At 43.1% G+C, this 26,201-nt stretch overlaps 2 protein-coding genes across 3 annotated transcripts in view; both read left to right on the top strand.

Moving 5' to 3' along the window:
- elmo3 (engulfment and cell motility 3) overlaps window positions 1–26,201 on the top strand; it is a 41,733-nt gene that overhangs the window by 3,229 nt on the left and 12,303 nt on the right. Inside the window, exons 2-10 of one of the 2 annotated variants that reach the window (XM_008297527.1) lie at window positions 11,829–12,001; window positions 16,527–16,635; window positions 20,757–20,797; window positions 20,895–20,967; window positions 22,275–22,325; window positions 22,614–22,783; window positions 23,199–23,298; window positions 23,428–23,579; window positions 24,800–24,878. In XM_008297527.1, the coding sequence (XP_008295749.1) occupies window positions 16,558–16,635; window positions 20,757–20,797; window positions 20,895–20,967; window positions 22,275–22,325; window positions 22,614–22,783; window positions 23,199–23,298; window positions 23,428–23,579; window positions 24,800–24,878 (744 nt within the window). In that variant the 5' untranslated portion in view covers window positions 11,829–12,001; window positions 16,527–16,557. Of the gene's footprint in view, window positions 1–11,766; window positions 12,002–16,526; window positions 16,636–20,756; window positions 20,798–20,894; window positions 20,968–22,274; window positions 22,326–22,613; window positions 22,784–23,198; window positions 23,299–23,427; window positions 23,580–24,799; window positions 24,879–26,201 lie in introns of those variants that run through there. The other variant, XM_008297526.1, reaches the window with a different exon arrangement.
- e2f4 (E2F transcription factor 4) lies at window positions 807–9,512 on the top strand. The gene is made up of 11 exons (XM_008297529.1): window positions 807–1,196; window positions 2,981–3,090; window positions 4,372–4,533; window positions 5,713–5,756; window positions 5,841–5,905; window positions 5,993–6,181; window positions 6,469–6,550; window positions 6,690–6,836; window positions 7,060–7,107; window positions 7,431–7,475; window positions 7,600–9,512. The coding sequence occupies exons 1-11, from the start codon at window positions 1,032–1,034 to the stop codon at window positions 7,713–7,715; spliced, it is 1,173 nt and encodes a 390-aa protein (XP_008295751.1). The 5' UTR covers window positions 807–1,031; the 3' UTR covers window positions 7,716–9,512.

Raw genomic sequence — 26,201 nt, forward strand, 5'->3', positions numbered from 1 at the left:
ATTGTGTTACATCCTGGAGATTACTGTAGTGAACAAACAATCAATATAAACTGTGATTATCTCAAAGGGATTCCTGATCGCTAAAGAAAAGAAAAAAACAGTATAAGTATTTCAAACAACTCAATATAAGTAGTTCTCGACATGGACTTTGTCATAAATGCTTTAGTTGTAAACCAAATCAATCAATCAAACAAACTAACTTTATTGATGTAGCACTTTTCAAACAAATCCAATTCAGTTCAAAGTGCAAGTGACAAGACTTAAAATGGTATAAAAAATTTAAAAAAAAAACTTTACAGACAGAGTGAAATAATACAGAATATTTAATGTGCATGACCATCAAATACTCTCAAAGACCAAATGCCTTCCAAAATGAATGGTACATGACTTATGAATCCAGGCAAAAGACAAACTTGGTGATTTATTTATTTTGATTCATTTTTCTAAATTGGAAATGTGTATGACATTCCTTATCCGATCGATGACGCGCAGCGTGCACGCAGACGCGCACGATTTCGAACGCGTGCGTGTGTTTTCTTCAAGTTTGAGTCAGTAAGGGTTCGTGTACAAATAGTACTCCATTGTAAAGTTGGATAATGCTTTATTTAAAAACCTTAAACTAAAAATAATATTTAATCGTTGCTTTATGAGACCCTTTAATTAATATATAACCCATACGTGGACTGTAACATGATTTTTGAGTTTGTTTTCACGCTCTTGCCCTGTTACAGGCTCGTTTTTCGGGTCGGGTATTTGCGGACGCTCCCTCCGACCGTTGAACCGTCCCGTCATACCTCGCGTGGCCAACGGCTCTCCACCGAGTGCTCGCTCATTGAATTACCGTACTCAGCCCGTTCAGCTCGATTTAGTGAAATAATTTGGAGTAAAGCAGGCCGCAGCAGCTCGCCGAGCACCGCCGCACTAACCCGGCCTTCTGTTCGTGTGACTACGGCGGTGGGGCGTGCTCTCCTGGGCTCGCTGGCTGGATTTGGTCGGGGAGGCAGGGGGAAGTACGGAGCTGGTCCTGAGCGATGATGGAGCTGGAGTCGGCCAGCAACAGAGGCGACCTGGGAGCTGTGGGGGACTCGCTGCAGCCACAGACCCCGAGCAGACACGAAAAGAGCCTGGGACTGCTCACCACCAAGTTTGTGACTCTACTCCAGGAGGCGAAGGACGGAGTGCTGGATCTGAAGGCGGTGAGCCCCGCAGCCCGGAGTCTTTGTTGTTAGCTAGCACATGTCAGTTGGAGCTACCCGCTGTCGTCGGCTTGCATGCACTTTCGCTAGCTTGCCTGTTAGCCTAGCCTAGCTGTGTGACAGGCTAATTTGAATGGATGGTGCCGCTGTGCTCGTGGCTTTGTGGTTTTTAATACACCGTGGTTACGTCCAAACTCCGGCTGAATCATGTGTCACGGTGTTTTCACGTCTCTCGGAGCAGAGGGGGGACGAGGAAAGGCTCGAGCTGAACTTTGAGAACACCGGTCAACTTTTCAGACTCTGCCCCCTGCAGATTCAAAGTTTAAAAAGTGGGTCAGCTTTTGTCGGTCCCTCCCGAGCTAACGCTGCTATATCTTCACACATGAACAGTCTTTTCTGATTGATAACGTCTTTGTCACTTAACGACATGCGTTCACTCGGTTTCCGATAGTTATTTTAAAACGCATTTATTCTAACAGACATTGCTTTATATTAGAAGTACATTCATTAAGATTAGCTGCATCCACCACAGTCTATGCCATTAACTGTGTTATTAGCTCTTCAGATATCACATTAACACTCCCAGAAACTATCATCCTACTTGTTGGCGAGTCAACTAATACCAGAGTCTCTTAATAACTTTAGAACTAGTTGGTTGTGGTGATTACAACTAACAAGACGTTGAAACCTAATTGATCCTTTCACACATTTCAGTTAATGTTACTCATGTTTAAGAAGCACTGAGCTGTCAACCCAAATACCACAAAGTCCAGATTAATTGATAATGAATACAGCTGACAAACTGTGCTATAAGTAGATCTAACTCATCCAACGCAGCAGTCTGTGGTTTTTCTCAACACAAACTGGTGAACCAGATGGCAGCATGACCAGCCATGCATTACTCTGTATAATACAACAGTTCCTTCTTCAAAGTGACCTCCATGACTCGGCGGACAGATTGGCTTCTCAGCAGCTGACACCCATGGTGGCGGTTTGCTGATAATAAAATACCGGACAGTTTCGCTGTTTTCTTTCTCTTTCGCTCTCATTTCAACCTGCTGGTGAAAACAATGTTAGTAATGAATACTTTATAAATAACGAGTGATTAATTGATTTACTCTGTCTGGACCTATATACTGCATCCTACACAGAATAAGACTGATTACAGGTTAGGTTAGCTGGAATGCTTTGGAGGATTTCTTATCATGTTAGCACATCTTTATTTAAAGGGCGTTCGGATTATCTAGTCTTGCACTTAAAACAGAAACGCTGCTCTGACTGGAGGCTGTTTCTGTGTTGACACTGCTGCAGAAAGTAAAAGGCATCTCATGACATCAGGCACTGAAGAGTGAACCTTTCAGAATATTGATTTCTGTCACAGGTTCCTTTGCCATCTGTGGCTCCCATCGCCGCACTAAACTGGAAGTCTTCATGTTTGTTTTGCATGAGTGAACGATTAAATTATGTTGTATGAACTGGCAAATGGTTGACAAGTATGGTTGAGTAGCCATCATCCAGCAGGCCTGGGACTGCAGTCTACCCACAGGGCCTGGTGACAAAGCCTAAACTTATCAGCACTTGCCATATGGATATCATTAGCTAGTTAAACACTAAGCTGCTAGGAAGGACGATTAATTGGCACGACAATGGTTTGTAAAGCTTTGTAGTTTTCGGTTGCATGGCACCTGTTGGCACAGACACGACAGCCATTCTTTTGTGTGTGTTTCAGCTGCAAGCATGCTGAAAGAGATTGTGTTTTTCATTGCATTTGTCCTGTGGTTCAGGCGGCAGACACCTTGGCAGTGCGGCAGAAACGGCGTATCTACGATATCACTAACGTGCTGGAAGGAATCGGACTGATTGAGAAGAAGTCCAAGAACAGCATCCAGTGGAAGTAAGCACACGGTTCAGTTTGTTCCCCAAACGATTGAAATACAAAATTACATAAGTGCTGTATTTGCTGTCTAAAAGGATTCTCTGTGTTCTGTGTTCTTTAAAAAGCAAATGTTCATTTATATTTTAAATGTTAATACAAAAAACAACATCTCAGTCTGCATGGCAAGAGCTAGTCATGTTTTTTTTTTTTGGAGTTTAGTCCTGACCTGACAAGGCCTTGATTTCAGAGCAGTAGTTGTGGATAGGTACTGAGGGGGATGAACTATCTGAAGCCAAACAACTAACCATGTGTCCTGCAAACACTTACGCCACTCCCAATCGATTGCTTCTACTTCACATCATAAAGCATATACGCATTATAGTGCCAGAGAAATAACTGAGAAGCCTATTCATCTTAGCATCACAGCACTAATTGCTGATTTTACCCTGTGTGACAAACACTCTCCAGATTGTGTGACTATAACCGAGTCTTAACAGGGAAGAAATTAGTTGAAAAAAAGCGTGAAGTCATATGGAACAAATTAGAATCTCAGTTTGTACAGTACACGTTCATTTAGACGATGGAAGTGACTTCAGGCAGGGTGCGCTGTAAATGTCCTGTACGTATGAGGGTTTGAACAAGTGCACTACTACAATAGAGAAGAGCCTGTCTCCTGCAGGTGAGCTACTACAACGTCCTGGACAGCTGCTGGTTGGGCTAGAAAAATAAATGTCAGAATGGCTTCGCTCACTGCAGTTCATCATAGTGCAGTCTGTATTAGGACAGTTGTTTTTGGCCGCAGTTTTTATTAATTTGTCAGTGATGTGCTCATTGATCAGCAGAGAAAAAGAACTGTAAATGAGCAGGAGTTCATCTGCTGTGCTCAAAAAGGATCTTTGGTGAAAAAACAGACCATCTTAGCTTTAATTAATCATGTGAACCGTGATGAGAGTGTAGCTCTCTCGATTAATGTGACCCACGATTTAGGGTTCATCTAATAATCAGCTGTTCCACTGTTTAATTTGGCAGATGTAATTAATGTTAATGCTACTGTACAGTTTATTAGTATGTATGACTGCTTGATTAAATGTCAGGTCTGTGAAAAGCTGCGGCTGTTGCTGTATTTGTCTGAAAAAACTGTCTTCCCTCAGGGCAGCTGTATCTGCAAAAGTGAATGAGAATGAATTTGCATAGCTGTATCAATAATAAAGCGAGGCGTTGATTAGAAACAGCATGTGGGTTCATGAATGTTTAAAGTTGTCTACTGTCGCTATATACAAATGTTCCTTTGTGTTTCAGGGGCGTAGGTCCAGGCTGCAACACCAGGGAGATAGCCGATAAGCTGATTGACCTGAAGGCCGAGCTGGATGACCTGGCCCTCCGAGAACACGAGCTGGACCAGCAGAGAGTCTGGGTCCAGCAAAGCATCAAAAACGTCACAGATGACTCCAACAATAGTCCATATCCTCCACTGTGCAGCTGGTGTGTAGAAAAGGTTTTTCAGTGATGGACTCCGTGGTCAGGGTCGACAGGTTTATTCGACCTGAAGTTATTCTGATGCGTTGGATTTGTTCGTCATTCCTTCTTCTTCTTCAGCCCCAATCAACATAATAATTTGTCTCCGGCTTGACGAAGCTTGTGAGTGGTCGTCATGTGGCTTTTCACTTTACGTCTGGTGGTACATTCTCTCTGTTTTTGTAATTTCAGTAGAGCTTTGGTGAGTGACGTAAAAAACCCATATGACAAATATAGCTCTGTAACTTTCACCTGTTCATGGAAAATATTTAGTGGATTTGCAGGTTCATAAATGTTTCTCTGAGCAGTGCCAGACCTGTGACTTCATCCGTCTGTAGGTACTGACGCAGACCAGATTCTTTCCTGCATAAGACAGGCAGCCAATTTTATCATGAAAGTCCAACGCCCCTGAAAAACCCTACTGTCTGAAAACCCTTCACTTCAACCCATTTGCAAACATGCCAGAATGAATAGATGTGTTCATTTTTTTATGCTTTGTGAAAAACGCTCACGATCAGCAGTAACACAACTGTGACACCTGTCCAGCCTCAGCACCTGGCAGCTCATCACAGATAATCCTGGGTGTACATCCCCAGTGACTCGGCCAGCTCTGTCCCAGCTCGCGTTGAGGCTCTGTGTTGTGGTCACTTAAAGGGGCAGTCAACTCATTTTGCACATTAAGGACTCGGAGAGTATTACTCATCCTGTTAAAACGGTTTTATAATGGCCTCTGTGGTTCAGACAGGAGATTTCTACAGTGTGAGGAAATAATCCTGATGATGTCATTAGGCGTACTGGGACGTTTAACAAACAGGGAGGGTGTATTGGAAGGTGGTATTTAGTTACAGGATTGAAGTGAGAAGCAGCGTTTTTACAGCTTGACTCACACTAGAGTCACATGTTGACCATTTGTTTTGTCATCCAATCAAGTGCAGCAAACAAAAGCTTGAGTTTGCCATTAATAACACTGTCTATGTCCGTGGTTAATCAAACAGCCTTGAGAGGAAATGGCTTTTGCTCATAACTTTACTGAATCCAGTTTGCAAAGGTGTATTGTTAAGTTGTGTCTTCATTTCAGTGCCAAATACAGTTTTTACTGGAGTTGGACCCTTAACACATTCATACTATGGCATATGTAAAACACGAAGACCTCTGTGGAGCTTTTAAAGGTAATAGTTGCACATGCTCAGTCTTGGAGATTTTCTGTGCCAGAAACTTTCCATCACTCATCATCTTTTTCCTTTTTTTTGTAGGTGACACACTCCTCGCCATCCGTGCTCCCATCGGCACGCAACTAGAGGTGCCCATACCAGAAGCTGTAAGTCGTTTTTGGAGACTTTTCTTGCTCCTTTGGTCTGTCTGCTGTTTTATTAATGTCTCAGACTGAATGTATGTTTGAATGCAGGTTCTTAACGGACAGAGAAAGTACCAGATCCGTCTCAAGAGTTCATCTGGTCCCATCGAGGTTTTATTGGTCAATAAGGACCCCTCCAGTGCCTCTCCTGTTGTTTTGCCCGTCCCTCCTCCAGATGACGTCCTTCAGAACCTCCCAGCGCCGACGCCTACCTCCCAGCCGCCCACTGCTGCCTCACAGGTCCACACCTTACATCAGTGTTCTCTGTGCATTTAGTAGGGCTGTTGTCTGTCTTTCATGACTGTGAAAAGGACAAGAATCAGATAACTGTGGTGGACATTGGTCTTAAAATTCGTAAAGCGCTAGACCAGTCCAGGCGTATTCATGAGAGCCTGTTTGCTTCAGTTATGTGTCAGTGAAATACTGTTAATATGACTGTGGGAAAAACTGTAACTTCTGCTTTTTGTCATTCAGTTTTATGGTTGTGCAACGTCATGATTTTCTTCCTCCCACTGTTCACCCTGCAGGTCCCCAAAGCAGCTCCAGCCACTCCCACAAAACCAGCTCTCCCCACAACGTCGGCTACTGCAGCCAACCAGACGATGCCAGGTAAGGAGGGACCAAGTCCTGGTGACTGATCTTAAGATTTGTGAATTATTGTTCTGTTCCTGTGAGTGAGTTTACACCCATCATGCACATTCTCTACATGTCTTTTCTTTAAACTGGTCTCATGTCGGTTGTATTTCAGAGGTGACGAGCACCACGCCGCTCACCCCGACAACAGAAACGCCTGCTGCCGTCACTCAGCAGCTACAGTCCTCCGCCTCTCTGGATGGATCTGTGTCCTCCTCTGCCTCGGCAGTGTTTGAACCAATCAAGTCAGACCCGTCTGAATGTGAGCATCATGTTCTTCTAAAGCTCTCTGTGACATTTTGATGGTTCATTTGTATTTTTTATTGTTGAATGCTGAATGGGAAAGTGTCATTTTCTACAGATGGAGGCTGATTATGCAAACATCTATCCAGCTACTTTCCATGAACAGTGATGACATAGAGAAAACATTGATGCGTGCATTCTGTGCTTCTCTGTGTAAATGTGTTTTTGTGGTTTCTCTGCAGTGCTGGATTTCCCCAAAGAGCTGTCAGAAATGTTTGATCCAACAAAAGGTAAGCTTCTCTTGAGCCATTTCACGAACTACTCGATTTATCACTCATCAGTAAACAGCACGCTTCTCCAAACTTGGAGCTTTTACATTTTTCATAAAAGGATCAAATATTCCATTATGGGAAGAGGAAAGTCCTCCATTTATTATTAATGGAGGGAAAACCTGAAAAAACAAGATAGTTTCTTCTTGAATCATAATAAGCTGAGATGAAGATAAATGGTTTTCATGAGACTGTTTCCACTCTTTCATGTAACACTTGTCTTCAGTGTCCTGCAGACGTTTTTCTCAGTCTTTCTTTTTTCCTTCATATTCCTCCTCTGACAGAGATCATGAGTGGAGACCTGTTGGAGGACTTGATGTCATCAGAAGGTATATTTTCTTACAGAGTGTTGGAAAAGCAGTAAAATAGGTTGAAAATATACATAGTACACACTAATACACAGTCCTGTAGCTTAATGTCCCTCGTCTGTTTTTCTGTCTGTTCCCCCCCCAGTGTTCTCGCCTCTCCTCCGCCTGTCCCCTCCACCCAGCGACCACGACTACATCTACAACCTGGACGAGACAGAAGGCCTGTGCGACCTCTTTGACGTGCCCATTCTCAACCTCTGACCCCCGAGGATGTTGAAAACAGTCGCCCAAATATGCTAATCTACCTTCATTTTCTCCACGTCTCTCCTCCCCCCTCACTGGCAGCGAAGGTGAGAAGAGGGGCAGGAAGCCAACACGATCTGATGAGCGTTTCAAGGACACGTCTGCGCCGACGGGGCGAGCTGAGGCCGAGCTCGGTCAGGCAGCAGCTCGACGTGAAGAGACACAGGCGAGAACAAAACGTTTTACTTACTGCTTTTCCAAGGAAAGAGAGTCGTAATTATATTTTTGGATTCTTGTGTATTATAAAGTGTTTGTGTTTCAGCTTTCCCCCCCGTGTGCTTGTGAGCGTGTCTGCATACTTTATGTAAGTGTGTGTCTTTTTGTATTGAACTTGTCTCTTGAGTCGGGACGTCTCCGGGAGGAAACACGAGAGAAGCCCTTTTCCTATCAGGTCAAGAGTCATGGCAGACTAACAGTTCACGCATGGCTTCACCAAGTCCAAACACAGCTGGTTAAATATGCACTGTCCTCATGTACATAGAGAATATATATTTTGTATTACCAGCACACGCGGCTATTGTCTATTTCCTATGTTTGTACTGCAGGCAGAGCAATAGTTGCAAGAAAGCGAAAGACTCAAATGCTCGCACCGTATGTATGAACTGCTTTGTTTTACGAATTCATTTTAATCAAACCTTTCAGAGCTGAAGTGCTGCCGTGAACCAGTTAGCGAGAGAGGATGTTAACGCCGAGCTACTGACGCCAGTAAGCTCCGAGACGTAAACAGCCAAGGACCAAAACGAGGGCGAGTTTTAGAATTCAACAATTTCACACGAAGGTCGACGAGGTGCTTGTTAAAATCAGCAATAAAACACGACTTCCTGTAAACTCCACATTATGACCGCCTTGTTCTCCACCAGGTTCCGTGTCGGCTCTTCAGAACTCAGAGGTTTCATTTCTATAATTTTAGTGTCGTTTTGAACCTTGCAGGTTTTTTATTGGCTCCGATTCGACTTCGCTGGTCAGAGGAACAGCTTCCCAGAATGAGTTGAGACTGTCTTTTCAGTTCTGATGTCTGTATATGAACACCGTTGTACCAAGTTGATTTGTATGTACGCGTTTCTGATGTGTTTTTACTGGACATCGTCATTATGTCATTAAATTTGCTCTGGTTTTTGTATATTTGGCACAGATCCCTATTCAGTAATTTCTATTGTTTTGTTTCTGTCTGTAGTAAATGGAAGTACTGCCTCTCACTCTAAATTAGATGGGGTTTTTTTCCCCAACTCTGATTATTCTCTGATGAGCAGCAGTTCAGGATGAGTTGTTCCTACTATGAGACCACCAACATTCATCTTTCGACAGTACTTTCTTCTGTAAAATCACTTTTTGTGTAATAACGTCCCTTTTTTTTTTTTTTGTGCCCAGAACGACGTGTATGTATGTACTGTGTATATCCCTCTACTGCTTGTATAGAATAGCATTTATTTTTTATACCAGCTAGATATATTATTCCAGGATTGTCGCTACTAATTTGGGGCTACACGTCAAAGTTTAAGGAGTTTTTCCTCCACAGAACCTCGTGCTTTATTGAAGCAGCCTGTCTCGTTGTTGCACTTTCTACATCACTGTGGACGGGCTGCTCGTCCTCCGTCGGCGTGTTGGGGCGGTGTCGTGAGCCGCCGGGGAGGCTGAACGTCTGCCGGCATGTGGGGCTCGAGCACGCAGACTGTTCTGTGTTTTTTTCCAAACAGGCTCACCTTTGCTAAGCTGTAGTTGCATCAAATGAAACAGAATAAACACTTTGATATTGTTTGTGCGTCGTCTGGTTTCGTGTTTAAGTGACGTGTTAACAGTTTGGGACTTGATTTGGTTTTACTGTGTCTACTCAAGTTTTCAGCTGAGGGATGCAGTTAGTTTCTGTTTTTCTGATTTAAAAACTGGCATAGCTGTTTCTGGAAACCTGATAATATCCACGAAACAGTCAAAGTACGGCGTGTGATGTTATTTACAAGTCGTCTCTCCCATTTAGTGTCAAAAACCTGTTGAGATTATGATTGAATTAGTGGGGTTACATTCCTCAATAATTAAGAATACTGTAGAGTGTCAGCCTCAATATTATAAGATTCACTTTATTGTCATTGCAACGAATACAACAAAAAGTAAGGTGCAGGCCTTTCAGTGCTAACAAATACAAACCCTAACTTTGCATACATATACACAACATAATATAAAAAATATGCAGCAGTTGTGTATTTACAATATATTGCATTTATTATGATAAAGAGGCATTTATGGCTTTGACAGCAGTTAGAATCAGATCAAGTGTATTTTATGTAATTTTTTTCAGGTTTTAATCATAAAGATGTCATTTCTTCTTGTACTTTTACACCATGCATGACGGTACAGAGTCAAAACCCCAATAATTAAACTTGTTAGGTTCATACTCTTTGTGCTCTTTTATTTTTCTGAAAGCACTGTTGTTTATGCGCTATATGAATAATCATGAGTAGAGTAAAGACCTAATGCAAAAAAGAGCTACAAGGACTTCTAATATACATTATATGTCAATAATGGCTGCCAGCAACTGTTGCTGGATGTCATTCCCTGTTATCTCTTCCTCCCCATGTTTCCTCTCAACTCTCTACAAAATAACCATAAAGATATCTGACAATGTGTCTGCACAGTAGAGAGATATGAAATACAGCAGGATCAGTGCAATGATATGCTGAGTGACAGGAGGTCTTCTTCTCGCTGCAGGCCTCTCTGCTCCTGTTTCAGTAACAATAAGCCGATCATTCAATACTGATCATGTGGTGCTGCTGGTGGAAGCAGGGACAGCAGGGGGCAGCTGTAGCCAACTGTATCCCACTCAGCTTACTGACTGCTGCTTGCAAATGCAGAAGAAGATATGATATACCTCAGCAAATGAAGCAAAAGCTCTTTTTTTAAAATGTATTTTTTTTAAAATTTCAAAGTAAAAGCAGTGTGTTAGTAAAAAGGAGAAAAACAAACAGATGAATTGTGTTATGAGCCCTAAAAGTTATTCATTGTTGGATGTGTGGACGAGTAAAGTTTCTGCCTGTTTTTTTTTCTTTTCTGTGTGTTGCATCAAAATGATCCCGGTTCACACTTACTTGTGTCTTTTCTGATCCAGTATGCGCAGCATGGTGGTCCAGTCAAACACAAGCGGGCCTGATCTGACCCATTTCATGCTTTATGTGACACTTGTGACCCACATACCGTCAACTATTAGAACCACATTGTGATTCCAGTAATCTGGCCCAGCTCTCACCCACACAATTAATACTGATATTACATTAAAGATATGATGAATGAAGGGTTGCCTTGTTGCAGTGGAGATTCCACCCAGTCCCAAGTTCTCGTCCCACTTCAGGCTTATCCTCTGTTGCACAATTTGCACGTCTTTTATTTGTGTTTCTGAAAAGCTGAAACGTAACACCGTTCGGCCGACCTGCAGGTCTTGAATAGGAAAGGACGTTTTATTAGCAAGTGCGGATAAATAGCGACAGTCTTAGACTTTGCAGTATATTAAAGAGAAATGTAGAACAACACCTCCCCTCCAGGACAGAACAGCTGAATAACAGATCTCCTGGTTCCTGTGTGCTGAGGAGTCTGCTATCACAAATAAAGATTTAAATCTCAGTCATGGCAGGTTTACTGACTTTTGCTGCACTGAATTCCTACTTTAGTAGACATAGGCTGTTAGGTTTTAATTTTACATATGAGCAAATACTTTTCTTGACATCTTTGTGATCTTGAACATGTGTTTTGGCTCAAGTAGGATTTTTTCATGCAGGACTCTTACTTGCAGGGGGAGTGTTTTTACATTACTGTATTTGTAATTTTACTCAAGTAAATGATAAGAATGCTTTCTCTATCTTTGTAGAGTAAATTGTATGTTTCTTTCCCGTGCACTATTCTCTTGCAGCTTTATTTTCACATTAAAGCTCCAACTATACCACACTGTGCAGGGAGGGTTTTATTGTGAAAAGCTTCACCGGAACCTGCTTTGTAAATCCGGCAACTTGACGCAAGCCTTCGACTGAGCGACTCCAGCCAACCCGGAACTTTTAACTGAACTAATCCCTCCTGAAAACTTGCTGTAAGGAGTTTTCTCCTGACTTTCTCAACCGTTCAGATGCTGCTCTAAGAAGAGCCACTTGTGTGGACTGACCTGGTTCCTCCTGAAGGACGTAAAAACTGACAGTTGCAGATGTTTCTCGCTCCGAGTGCGGCGGTTCCTGCAGGACAGTAGCCCTCGACTTGTCTTTTCATACCAGGTAGGTGGAAAAAAAAAAAAAAAAAGAAAAGGCTGTGCAGCTGATCTCACACTTCTTTCACGACTCGGTGTTGTTTTCTGAGAACTTTGACATCAGTTTTAAATAAGTTCAGAGGCAGTTTGGGGGTTTTTATATGCACTGAATGTTGAAAGTGAGCTTAAAAAAACAGAGTTTATGCAGCAGCACATGAGTTTATGAAGCAGGGAGAGAGTGTGTAAGACTGTTATTATAACAACCAGCAGCATGAGGCTGGTGTTATAAATGTTTTTTTATTTTTCTATTTATGACAATCCACTAAATCACAGCAGACGGTTTGATCTGTGGCAAACCTCCATCCAAAAAAAAAAAATGTCTGCATTTGAGATTTACTCAGTGTGCTTCCCTGTCAGGTCAGGAATTCCAGGCAGCTGAGAGTTTCCCCCTCCACACACACACACACACACACACACACACCGTGGGGAGGGGGGTTGTCTGTCAGTCCAGGGGGTCTGAGACACACACACTGGGTCTGCAGGCCAACAAAAGGACTGGGCGTGCTGTGGTTTTAAGCTCGATGCAGCAAACTGCTCCCAGAACAGCCAGACGGTGACAGCTGCTGCTCAGCGTGGTCGACTTTTAGGGTTTTGTGTGATCTGTTGCTCTCCTTTTGAGAGATTTCTGTTTTACCACTAAGGGGAAACTACTACATTCGTGCCTAAATGAGTTTTGCTGTACGGTAGCTGTCATAACTTCCCATATTCAGATCACCTGTTGAGCAGTCTGGTAACAGTACTCGTGTGGAAAAACAGAAAAGCTGCCTATGATCAAACCTAACAGGGATAGATGTTCATTCATTCATTCGCTTGATTATTGGATTGTTTGTCTGAACTCTAAAATGGAGGAAAATTGGCAAAAATGTCTTTACAAGTGGCTGATTCTCTATATGACGTTGTTTTATTATCATATCAGCATTTGTGAATCCAATTTTTTTGCATTTTAAAGTGCTGCACATCCATCAACCAATCCAAACAACTGTCACATTTCATCTAACCGGATATTCTTTAAATGGATTTTTAGTTTACTATCATGTCTGCATTTGTGCCTCCAACTAACTTTGACATTTTTGCGTAAAAATGACGCCAACCAGTCAGCTCATCGGCTATTTGACAAACTCATAAACCGACTAATTGTCGCGGATCATCACGAACTCGTCTAACTGGGTAATCTTTAAATAGAAATAATCACTATCAACCTAATTATGTCCGAGTCGTGTGCTGCTGAAGCCTGAACTTCACTTCTGTGTGAGAGCAGACGCATGCAGAAGGTGTGGTTTCAGCTTCCACTTGCTTAATTCAGGGACATCACAGACAGGCACAGACAGGTACAGACACTGACTGATACTCACACTTTGGTGGTTCAGCTCTCTGGAGGCTCACATGAAAACCTCAACTCTGAGTTCACAGAAAGAAGCAACTTTTTTGTTTTTTGTTTTTTGTTTTGTTTTATCTTAGCAGCAGCAGTGAGGAGCTGAGGTGTCCCAAAAAAAACCTCAGTGTTAATTTGAGTGGTTAAAAGTGCAAAAAATACGACTTCCGGCTTTCATTTTCTATGTGAAGTTGTTTGTCTGAAGAAACTGTAGGATGTTGTCGACTTATTTCCAGCTACAGGTTGTGTTACAGTCAGCTGATGTAATTAAACGTAGTGTTGCATGGAGCTGATTGATTCGGGCATTTCTGCATTTTCTGAGCTTGAGCTCTCCTGCAGTTGAGGAAATGAGCAGCTTAAATCACAAGCTTGACTTGATCCTTCTTCTTGCAGAATGCCAGTGCAGCCTGAGCCCCATTCAGTGTTACACAAAGCCTGAAACGTGTACAGACAGGTCGCGATGAACGCACACTAATGGAGCTTTGTCGCGAGCATGAGTTAACTCACAGCGCTGGAAGTCTGCTCCACTTAAATGGATGTTTAACCCGCTGCTCTAACTAATCTGCCATTGTTAACTGAGCTAAAAGTCCACTGTTCTTGTTCCCGAGCATTACTGGGTGAATTTGGTAAGAAAGCACCTTCACACAGTCTATCACATGTGGAAACACCCACCTGGAAGTGTCTCACAAGAGCTCAGAAAGGTGTATCTAAGCTTGACGTTGTGATAAGGGACAAGATGTTATCTCCAGGATATCTGTCATGGCACTATGATGGCACAGTTTTCCTCTTTTCAAAGACCGTTTCTGCTATTTATAGAAGTTGAGTGAAATGAAAATAAAAGCTCCTGGCTGTGTGAACACACTGGTTGCTGTTTCTCAATGTTTTTATTTGTGCAGATGCGAGCAAACTGTGGTGCGGTGGTTCACACCGCAGGGCAACACGGCTCTGTGTCTTTGTGACTTTTCTCAAGGTTTCCTCCCACAATCCAAAGCGTGGATGCTGCTTTAATTAGAGATTTTTGTCCCTTGCTGTGAGTCTGCATGGTTGTCGCTCTCCTTGTCTTATATATATATAGCTACTGGATTGATGAGGTGGATGGATGGATCTCAAAGCTACAGAATGTGATTGTAAAGTCACCTTATTGAGTAAAGACTCAAAGTTAATATGCAGGAAAACAGCAGTAGAGTCAGCTGAACTTACTGCACTTACCTTAAAGTTTACCATCTCAGCGCATGTTTGCTTATTTGTCATAACTTAATGCACGAGACAAAGTGTTCACCTGATGATGGTGTTCTAATGGAAGAGAAGTTATCCTGAGGAATGAACATGAAACTGGATTAAAGCACTAAAGCCTACGACTTGATGATCTTGTAAAATCTGCAAAAAAAAAAAACCCGTAACTACCCATTTGATTTATGTTTAAATATGTGTTCATGACTTGCTTCTGAGACTGTTTAAGTCTGCAGCTGAAAGAAGAAAAGAAACTAAAACCAGTCATAAAAATAGGCGTTTGGTCACGTTGTGCCAACACTGATTTCTTTTTTCTAGTAAATGCACTCAGAGCTGGAGCTGGAAGACCTGGACTGGCTCAGCGAGTTGATCACGTACAGCTTTGAGTCAGTGTTCGGGCTTAGTGAAGCCAGATAATGAAAACATATCCTGGGTCTGATGAATCATACAGACCCCAAGTTTCACAATAATCCATTTATTTGTTGAAGCGTTTTTACAAACGTCACTTTCATGGTGGGTCTCAGCAGAAGTCAGTGGATTAATGTGCTGTGAACCGTGAATGTCTGCGTTTCACTGTGGACCAAAGTGGTAAACCAACATCACGTCTGTGTAGCTGCCTGTTAGCATCGCTGAACATTTCACTGTTAATACATACCTGTGAGGAATTGGTTTGACGAAACAAAACAAAATCTCCTTTCATTCTTTGTGGTGCAACCGAAGCGATAATTTAGCATCCAGCAGATGGGTTCGGTTTCACATTCATCACTACGCAGCTCAGACGGCTTAAAACCCGCAGGCGCTCTGTGTTGTTTCAAAGAAATGACATGCCTTCACCCCGAGTTTTCCCTCGAATAAGCTGACTCATAAGCTGCCCTCGAATAAACCTACATTCCTACAAATCTCTTTAAGATTAAGGGGAAGTTGACCTTCAGCACCAGCACCAATACACCAGAATGATGTCTGCACCTCAGGCTTTTCTCTCCATCTGGTCTGTGTAAATCATCCAGAAACAAAACTTTAAGTGTTTGCATCTGCTTGTTGACCGTAATCATCAGCCCTCCCCGCTGTTGACAGGCATCATCCACGTTTTCATTCTTGCTTTGAAGGCATTCTTTATCAGGAAGGACGCCTCGGGGCAGAGAGGACAGTGAACGCGTGTGGTTGCTGTTGTGATAGTAAACCTGCCATAAAGCCAGAGAGCTGCACTGTTTTTTGAGTGATCCAAGAGATCAGGCAAAACACCGGGGGTTATTAATCACACTGAACACAAGCAGGCACCGAGCTCGACCCTTTTCTGTCATCGTGAGCTCGTGAAACGTACAGAAAGAATTTAGATCCAGTCGTATTGTTTCCTTGTGCTGAGAGCGAGAGGACGAGGAAGGGGGAAGGGTTGGAAGCACAACAACAGCTTCTTCTGTATCCTCTGGGAACGCTGTCTGCAGGCCGGGGAGGAAGTGTGCATGTGTGACGTGGGAAGTGGGAGAAAGAAAGAGTGAACAAGTTTTAGACACTTTTAGACTTCTCAGTAAACGGGGAACACACACTGCTCAACAGACTCATAGTGAAAATGAGGATCGACTGCCGTGAGTCATTTCTGGCCTCACCTCACAGAGATGCTGCTCTCAGGTCGCTTAGCCTCTGCTCTCTCTTGAATTAATAGTCGGTCTGACACAGCAGCGCAGCCCACGCTTCTGTTGTGAGGAGTGACATCTGAACAGAACTATTGTTGAACTCTTCCTACCCAAAGACTTCAGATGCAAAGTCAAACCGCATCGATTTCAAATAGTCGTCTCTGAAACATGACAGAGGTTCTGCTGGGAGTTGTTCTTTCACATCCCTCTGGTGCTCAGTATGCTGTCCGAGACTTTCATTTCTTTTTTTCCGTCAACAGCTACAGTGTGGGGGAGTCCAGAGGGGCCAACATGCCTCAGCAGAAGGACATAGTGAAGATCGCCATCCAGATGCCGGGGGCCTACCCCCAGCTCATACAACTGGATCAGGTAATGCGTGCTCACACAGTTCCAAATAGCTCTCTTGTTCAGTCTCCAAATGCCCATAAAGTGCAGTTAAAGCAGGTCATAATTCACTCTGGTTGGCAATAATTAAGAAGCCCATATTATGCTTATTTACAGGTTCTATTTTTGGGGTCTACTAGAATAGATTTACATGCTTTAATGCTCTAAAACCACATTATTTTTTTAATACTGTACATTGCTGCTGCACCTCACTGTGTCTGAAAGGTTTTAGCTTCTGTTTCTTTAAAGTCTCCCCTCCGTCTGCTCTGAGTGGTCAGCTGGCCCGACGCCACTGAGGCAACATCGGTTACGTATCATAACCTCAGACTCTGTGGCGTAGCTTCCTGTGTCCACTTCCCAACACTGGACGCTTGATTGGAGCGCGACTGCTTGACGTCTTCAACAGCAATCAGAACAGGAGTCACCTCCCTAAGGCCAAGCCAGCATTGGCTGCACCTGACTGGATGATTCTTCACTTGGCTGCTACTAAATTTCAGACCCTACCCACATGGCCGCTCGTTACGAAAGTTTCTTCTTCATTTTGAAACAGATCAGCGAAATGTGTTTGTGAAAACATCTGAGGCAAGAAATAAACAATACAGTTACTGAATCTGTCTTCAATCTAGATCACTACCAGTCAGGTTGAGTTTTTCCGAAGTTTCCAGAGACGCCAGACGGCCCTCAACCCCCCTCATTTGCATAAAGTAGCAGATACCTTATTTTTATGCAAATGAGGAGCAGGCAAAAGGATGCTACATCTCTGAAAATGCAATGCTGGGCGGCTCACACAGACAATGAATGGGAAGCGCTGATGCAACAAATCCTGTGGACACGTACCTTAAAAGTTGTTGGCTGCTAACAAGACCTCAAAGTTCAGCCGTTTGAACCGGAATCAGAAAGAACCCAGAACTCGGAGAGACTCTTGCTGAAGTCATGACGTTGTGCTCAGTGCTCGCATGTTGTGGCATCTGTCAGTATTACAGTAATGACATTCCTCTGGCATGTGGCGATACAGGCCCAAGTAGCCACACAATGTGCTAAGACAAGGATTTTCCAATTGTTGTGTGGACATCCAAAATAAGGACTGGTTTTTCTGTTCCTCGGATGCTGGGAGTGCACGAGGACTTTTGTGTTGACTCTTGCAGCCGACAGCAGAACATTACTTTACTCTTTACTTGAGGGTGTGACAAACCTGCTACTAGCAAGGCGTTATGCAAATATGTTACATGGAGACGTAGATAAGTGGTGAAAGAAAACCCTGCAAGGCCTTTGGGGCAGTTCAGGAGAGAGTCACTTTGGGTTTAACCTTTTTACCTGCACGTAAAAGCTTTGAAACCCTTAAGAAAAGGGGAAACCCCAAAAAGCACAACAAGGGCTCTATAAAAATAATCCAGTCGTAGCGTCTTAGTCATACATGGAGCCTCTGATGTCTGTCAGACTTTGCCTGAGTCTGCCGCTTCATCTGCTAGACTTAGTAGACTGGAAGACCGCGGGGGTAACCTCAGCCCCAGTGAGTTTAACTGACAGTGACACCAGGGCATGAGCGCTGGATCGAGAGGTTTGTGGTCTGAGAACTCCCTGGAGCTGCAGGACTACGACCTACAACACACTAAAAGTTTTAACCACACGCAACAAGTTTTATGTGTCTGGTTTGTTGAAGGTCATCAGCGAGTTACTGCATACCGGAGACTACTCGCTGTCGTGCTGCTTATAAACTGGCACGTGATGGTCTCTGGTGAAACGGTCGATCTGAGAACCACACAGGAGGCGTCGTGTGATCTCACGCATTTATTTCTGCGTGTGTTGTGTTGTTTCTTAGAATATTTGTTTGCTGAACATGTGGGCTGCCGCTCAGTCTGCCAAACCAGAACCAAGGCTTCTCTGACCACAGCGCTACTTATCTGAGTTAGCATTTGTCACTTTATTATAAATAGATCTCATCATCTAAACCGAATTGTGGCTCCATGGAGGTAGTTTACAATGTTTTTTAAATACAACTGGCTGCAGCTGAGTATTTCAATGAATGTAGTTTAGCAGCCTTCTGACGTTTTTGGGGCACACATGCTCATGCACATGTGGGGTTTTATTATGTAAAGTTATAACCAAACATCTATTTATTCAAAGCATGCAATTTATTAGAGAAACCCAAGAAGAGGCTAAAATCATCGTATTATTGGTTGAACTGGCAGATTCTTTGCTTCACTCTAAATTTCTGTGATTGCACGACCGAGTGTTTCACCAATAGAAAATCGAATCTCATGTTAGTTTTCAAATGATGTGGCGATTGTTACCCCTAGAAACCGAAGGACAAGGATAATATTGATGCTGTAAAGCTTTTGGGTTATTGTGTGGTCTGTGCTTCCGGACTGTGATGATCCTCACTTCCCCGTTTCTAACACGGTTTGATACAGAGATTTAAAAATAGTTGAACAATGACGTGTTTGGTGACACTGATGAACATGTTTCACATAGCTGGCTTCTGGTTAGACAACACCTAGTTAGCCACCTAGTGTCTAAAAATATATAAAATGAATCAGTTGTTTTTCAAATGAGTAAAAGTTTTAGATCAGTTCACCTGCAGACAATTTAGAATCACCAGTTAACCTCAGCATGTTTCTGGACTGTGGGAGGAAGCTGGAGAACCCGGAGAGAACCCACGCTGCACGGGGAGAACATGGAGACTCCTCATATTAGAATGTTTTTTGTATATCATTTCCCAATGACACACTCAAATGGCAGCACCTCCTGTTCTCCTTTCAGCCAGTCACCTCTTATTTACTCAACTTTACGAGGCTGCACATGGAGAAGTTTGCTGTGGTGAAGAAGCCACTCACAGGTGCAAAACGTGTCGCCGTGACATTTGTTAACAGATTGTGACGTCTGAGCTGTTAAATTCAATCAAAATGGACACTAGAGCGAGTTTTTTCTGTAGAGCTGTAACTCTGGCCTACCACTGGTGTGTTTTGACCTCCAGTGTTGGATGTTGGGAGTCATTATTTAATCTTTCCCATGATAATGTCACGTACTCAAGCTTTTATCAAGGAGTCATATATTTTATAATGCCAACATTAGTCCTGGTTTCATGCTCCAAGCCAACATGTGACCTTTCACAGGGCATCAGCACGGCTTGAAACACTAAATAGCTCCTCCTACTTTGGTGAAATTATAATTTCCTCTTGATTTATTTCATGTTGAGTGTTCCAAACTCACTCGCTGGTTTTGTTTCATCAGCGTTTACCAAAATGTGAATGTGGGGAAGTTTTCCATGTGTTTCCCAGAAACCTTGAAGAAGTTTTACTTCCTTGTGCAGCAAACTACACACGAGTTGTCATGTAAGCTGCACCAGACAGCAGGTTTATCACAGTCACATACTGTCGGTAACTTGAAGGGTTTGAACAGTGTGAGAAAGAATTTAGCTGACCCCAACCACAGTGGTGATTTCAGCAACACCCACTTTACCACATTTTTTTCAAATGCTCGTCTCTTAACCACCTTTTTAAGGCTTCGTATTGTAATTATCCTTCAGCAGAATCACCACGATCTCACATTCAGGAGTGCTGTGTCACGTTAAACGGCCCATTCTCCATTCAGAATAGTTTTATTTTAGATCACAACCCAATCAAAAGCTTCCCATTGGCCCAAACATTTCCACTAGACACATCTGATTGGCTGACCTCTCTGCTGCCACTAATAACAGACCATCCACTGGGTCTACCGCAGAACCTGAAGACATTTTGACTGGCTAACCGCGGCGCTGACCACTAATAGCAGGATAGCTGAGAGTCAGACATGGAAGTAGTCTGGTTTTTATTTGCGTACAAAGAGGGATCTGGGCACCGAGGGCAACATTGTTCAGAAAACGTTGGGGAGCTCTAGGATTTCCTCTCCTCGGTAAACAAGCTTTGCAGCCAGCGCGCATAGCTGTGGTACCGTGATCCCATAACAGCGTGTCATTACTGGAGTCCGGCTCCCTGAAACAGAAACTACTCTGATAGTAAAGTCTTGTTGCTACGACCCACATTGATGCAGCAGGTGTGTGTGTTTTTATGGTGTGTGAGGGCGTGTGTTTCTGACTCTGTGGTTTTTTTTCTTGTGTGTCTGTGCAGAAAAAGCCTCTGTCTGCTGTGATAAAGGAGGTCTGTGATGGGTAAGCAACAGTGGTGGATTCTATTTAAACTTCCTCTCATTGTGGTTAATGTTTCACATCAACTCTGCGTGTAACTGTGATGTTTGTCTGTTTATAGGTGGAATCTCCCAGGTCCTGAGAACTACGCCCTGCAGTACACGGATGGGGTGCAGATGTACATCACTGAATCGGTCAGTCGCCACGCAGATCAACATAAATATTTATCTGTTCCGCTGAATCTATCTGGTGAATGTCTGAGCACATCTGGGAAGCATTGAGCAACAGGCCTGAGTCAGTCCTGTTCAAGAGCAGAATGGTGTAAATTTCTATTTGAGCAATGAATCAGTGAGTCACTACTTTGTCAGCACTTCTCCCGGGAGTTGAAAATGACTGAAGATGGAGCCCAGGTCATCGCTGCTGTTACAGATGAGACAGAATGAGAAAGCAAGAGACAAAAGGGGGAGGCAGAGGCAGCTGGAAGTTCACTCAGCTCCTCCTCGGTGATCTTCTGAAAAGGTTGCTGCTGGAAGCCCTCCCCCCGCTTTGAACTGAAGACTGCAGAAGTCATTACGGTGGCATCGGAGGAGCAGAGATGACTTTATTTATCCTAATAAACCTGACTCTAGGAACAGTGCTGCTGTGAGAGTGTGAGGCTTTCGGTCTCGGCTGTCTCAGGGCTGCTGGAAACATGGTGACTTCCAGACTTTGAAGTGAGTTTGTAGTTAAACACAGATGTTTCGGTTTAAGAGCAGCTTCTTGATGAGTCTGTGGAACTTTTTGCTTCATTGCATGCAGCATAATAATGATGCAGATTATTTCTTGCTTCCAGTTGCAGTCTGGTTTCACAAATATCCCAGTTAGTGTCCTCGTAAAGAGACTGTGTTCAGTTAACGGATCAGAACATCACAATAACAGTCAGAACGTCTTGGCTGTGACATTCTGCGCTGACAGCCTGACATATTGTCACGACAAATTAGCTGTGTTGTTTTGTGAGACTTTATTCTGAATGTTTCTAAATGTTGTTGTGGCTTGAAACTAATTGCATTTGTAAAAGTGGGCAGAAGTGCAAACTTGAGCACAAAACTTATATGACTTTTTCATGATCACACACAGTAGATGCACTTATATTTGCATATATACACATTTTTGCACCTAGTTGTGTATTTGGTCACATACAACACACTCAGTCTGTTGTATTTGCTTCTAACTGCTTTTGTATTTTGCGCTACATTAAAAGCTCAACCAGTGACTGTATGCAGATTAGCTTCAGAGAAGAAGCTGGAAACCTTGTAAAGATTACATTTCTTGCAATGTTTGTCTGTGTTGTCTGTTTAAAATACACCCTAGAAATAAGGGTAGAAAAAATGCATCATTTTAAGGATTTATGTCCATGTGGTTACCTTACTTGGACCCTTCTGTGTCTTGCCTCCTACCTGAAAATGACTCGGTTTCGAAGGCTTTCTCAGATTTTAAATGTCTGTTTGTTTGCGGGTCGTAGAATCGTCTAGACATCAAGAACGGCTGCATTCTGCGTCTGACCAAGGCACCGGTGAGTCTGCACCCGACAGGCTCTCAGCCACGTTCCTCTCTCACCTCCCTCTCCTCACATTCTTCCTGTCTGCAGCCGTCTCACTCACTAAGTTGCTCTTTCATTTGCATCCTGCATGAAGCAAAAACAGCTGAATCGGCTGAACAGAACACGTCAGCCCTGTTCTGACTGTTAGAGAAGAGCAGCCGTTACAAATGAACACCTGGTAAAGGAGAAGTCTTTTTGTCAGTGTGTCGTGTGAACATGTGTGTTTGTTTTTGTGCGTTTCATTGATGCTGGTGAACTCAGGGTCGCTGTGCAGAGGACCTGTACAAAGGCATCCAGAGCTCGGACGCAGGCGTGCGCTGCGACTCGCTGAAGGAGCTGGCGGGCGTCTCCACGGACATGACGTTCGCTCAGGAGTTCATCAGCCGCAACGGACACCTCCTGTTGGTCAAAATAGTGGAGGACTCTACTGAGTTAGTACTCTGTGTGTGTGCGTGTATGTTTCCTCAGCTGGGGGTGGAATGCTGCTCCACAGATAGATTTCACTGGTGCTGAGGAGCATCCAGCAGCATCCGGTGCCAAGAAAAAAAAACATTGAAAGAGTGTATGTGAGGAATTTATATAGAGCCACAAATATGAGAGTGTATTCTGCTGAAAGAAAAGTTTCCACTGGCACCTTCTGAGCTTCCTTGTTTTTACTTAAAACCAGGTTTTGATTAATTTGATCTGTTTTCATTTATATTTATATATATTTACTTTAAACACAGTGAGCGAGGCACTGAGAGGATATTACATCCACCTGAATGATGTCTGTTAGTGACTATCTGTGTGTGCGTAACTGCAGCCTGACTCATGGATAATATCTGTTCCTCTCTTGTCATCGTTCAGGAGTAATGTGATCATGACCCACACGCTGAAGGGCTTCATGGAACTGATGTATCATGGGATAGTTTCATGGGAGAACCTCTCTACTGTCTTCATCAAGAAGGTTTTGTATCTGCTGCTGTCCCAATTATTCGTTTTTTTTCAAGCGACTGCTGCTGCCTTTTCTCTTTCTCACCGTCGATCTCTTGTTTCTTCCGTCTCTCCGTTCTCTTCCCTCCTTCTCTCTCCTCAGATTGCCGGCTTTGTCAACGCCAAGCCGACCGACGCGTCGATCCAGCAGGTGTCCCTGGACATCCTGGAGAACATGGTGCTGAGCAGCCAAAGCCTCTTCCTGCAGGTTAAACAGGAGGTGACCCTGGAGAGGCTCATCGCTCACCTCCAGGTGTACGTAGCAGATTATATTTAAGATGTGTTCACTCACACTTTTTTCTTAAACCCTCAGACTCTTTGTTTCTGACTCCCTGCCCCCATTTTTTTAACTGTGGGTTTGTTTTTCCTGCACCTCTATGGAAGCAGCACAACCACGACTACAAGTAGAGACGAGTCAAACATGCCTTTTGTGCAGTTTAACAAAGTTATAAATCATAAAGCAAGAAAAATGAATTTATATCATTATTTATTTTACAAAAAAGTAATTGAAATAAACATGTACAGCCTTTTTTAGGTGCACAAAAACACATTACCAATACTAAATAAACAGTGGCTCGATATGCTGTAGATATTTTTGTATTTCTATTTTTAATTTGTCTCCTATCTGTGTCTGCATCAGTGCAAACAGCCTGAAGCCCAATACTCTGAATTTTTGTCACATAACTGTCGACCACAGCTTTATCACTAGTGGCTTCCTAGTTGCAGAATATTTTATGGATTTTATTTTATGTTTTTAATACAATATGACTCGTGCACACAGTTTGTTTTTGGCACATTTTTAAGTTGGACGCAGATAAAAGTGATTCTGATCAAATTTTGAAGCTTCAGACGAACCAGAAAGTCACACATGATAAATTCAAGGGCTGTTGGAAAGCTAGAAATCCCACTATTCCTGTTTTTTTTGTTTTTTTCTTGGACAAACTGTGATCTTTTTTTGGTGGGTTTTGGGATTTAGTAGTTTATGCTTATGTCTATGCTGTCAAATCTTTCCTTTTAATTTTTACACATAGTTTAAAAAATAAGACTCTCGCTAAGAAGATGGGCAGCTTCTGTCCACCTCTATGTTAGATTTATCATTATACTTTTATTATTACACAGCGAGGGTTCTATTCTTCCCGAGCAAGTCGAGCCTTCGGTCGCCCTCCATGATGGACAATGGAAGCAATCAAAGACAGATGGAAAATATTACATGTTCATGATCTGCTCTGCAGTGAAGTGAAAGAAACACGACAGAGTGACACATCAGTGTTTTGATGATGTGGCAGGGTGTGAAGTTCGCAGCTTCGTCTCTATAAGAGGAAGTGTTTAGACATGTCAACCGTCTGACATTTATCACGGCAGATAAGCGGGATGTCGTGTCGTTAGAAGTGAAAAGCTTCAAAGAAAGCCATTTCAGAACATTTCGCTGTGTGTTTGTCTCACACTTGCCTCTTTTACTCTCGACCTTGTTCCAGGACCAATCAGCAGATCCAGACCAAAGCCATGGCTCTGCTCATGGCGCTGCTGCAAACAGCTGGAGACTCAGATAAACAGGTGCTGTTTCTGTCTCTCTTATCCACTTTTCTTCGACTTCTTCTTCTCAAGGCTAATAAACTTCCAAGCATGCAGACAAGCAAGTATGCTGATTGTTTCAGGGCCTTCCTGGATGTCTGTTTCTTCCAGGCAGGGAGGTCATGAACTGTGCAGACTCGATCTCAGCCTGTGGTTTTCACTTATCCTAAATCTGTGGTGATTTTTCTGTGTTTCTTGCTGTCAGCAGGGGAAGTGAAAAGAGTGAATGAATTGATCCATTTATGTCTGTTTATCCAGCGCCAGGTTTAGCTTATTCCTCAGTGCCATAGAGCTCCATTGTTGTACCAGAGAAAGTTCATGCATGTGTCTTGTGACTTGTGCATGAGATCCAAAATACTGGAAATAAAATCAGACCAGATTTGATTAGACTAACTTTTGCAGATCTAAAAGCCTATTAAAAACCCTGAGTGACATGTTTCAGGTACAAGTATACGACCAGTGTCGCTGATTTAGTAACAGGCTTGTCGACTAATACAACAAATAGCAGCTACAACAGAATCTCAATTAATGCATTTGTAATGACTATTTATTGTACTTTGATGTAATTGTGGTTTAAAGACAATGAAATTTTCATTGTATGTCAAAAACCCAACTTGAGACAGGGCTTGAAATTTAAGATTTTACTGTAAACTTCATGTTAAACTGCATTTTCCCTCTCAGATAGAAATAAGTTCTTATTCAAATCAGCTCAGTCAGGCTTTGGACACACAGGCAGCACTCATTAGGAGAATAATGTCATTGCTGGTTGATGCTGCATCACGGTTTTGTCAAGAATGATAGAAAACCCCCACAGTTGCCCCTTTAGTTCTTTACTATGGCACGTGATGCCCTTATAGCCCTGCAGTGGGGGGTTGTACATGTAACTTTGGGGTGAATGATGGTAATTTTCAGCCTTCATTGTGCTTGCGGGTCAGAATCCTGCAGGCACGACTTCTTCTCCGACAGATGAAAACGATCTCTCTCATTGTGTCTGCTCGTTACAGTCGAGGCTTTCTGCCCTCTGTTCTGTTCCTGCTCCTCTCTCATTGTACACAGACAGTTCCTTCATTCAGCCCTCCATCTTTTTTTTTTCCCCCTCTCAGGCTCTCTTTGTTGCTCACACGCACACACACACACTTCCTCACTTTTTACACTAGGTCAACAAACCCACCCTGTCTTATCAGCAAATCGCAAAATGCAGTTGAGCCATACATGCATTTAACAGCAAGTGAGGATTGCGGAGGTCAAAGTCCCTCCTGCTAACCCTGGTCCTGCCCAGTGGTCTGTTCCTGTTACACTACGGCG

Source organism: Stegastes partitus, unplaced genomic scaffold (genome assembly GCF_000690725.1).
Source record: "Stegastes partitus isolate 25-593 unplaced genomic scaffold, Stegastes_partitus-1.0.2 Scaffold1227, whole genome shotgun sequence".
In the NCBI taxonomy this organism is placed as follows: domain Eukaryota; kingdom Metazoa; phylum Chordata; class Actinopteri; family Pomacentridae; genus Stegastes; species Stegastes partitus.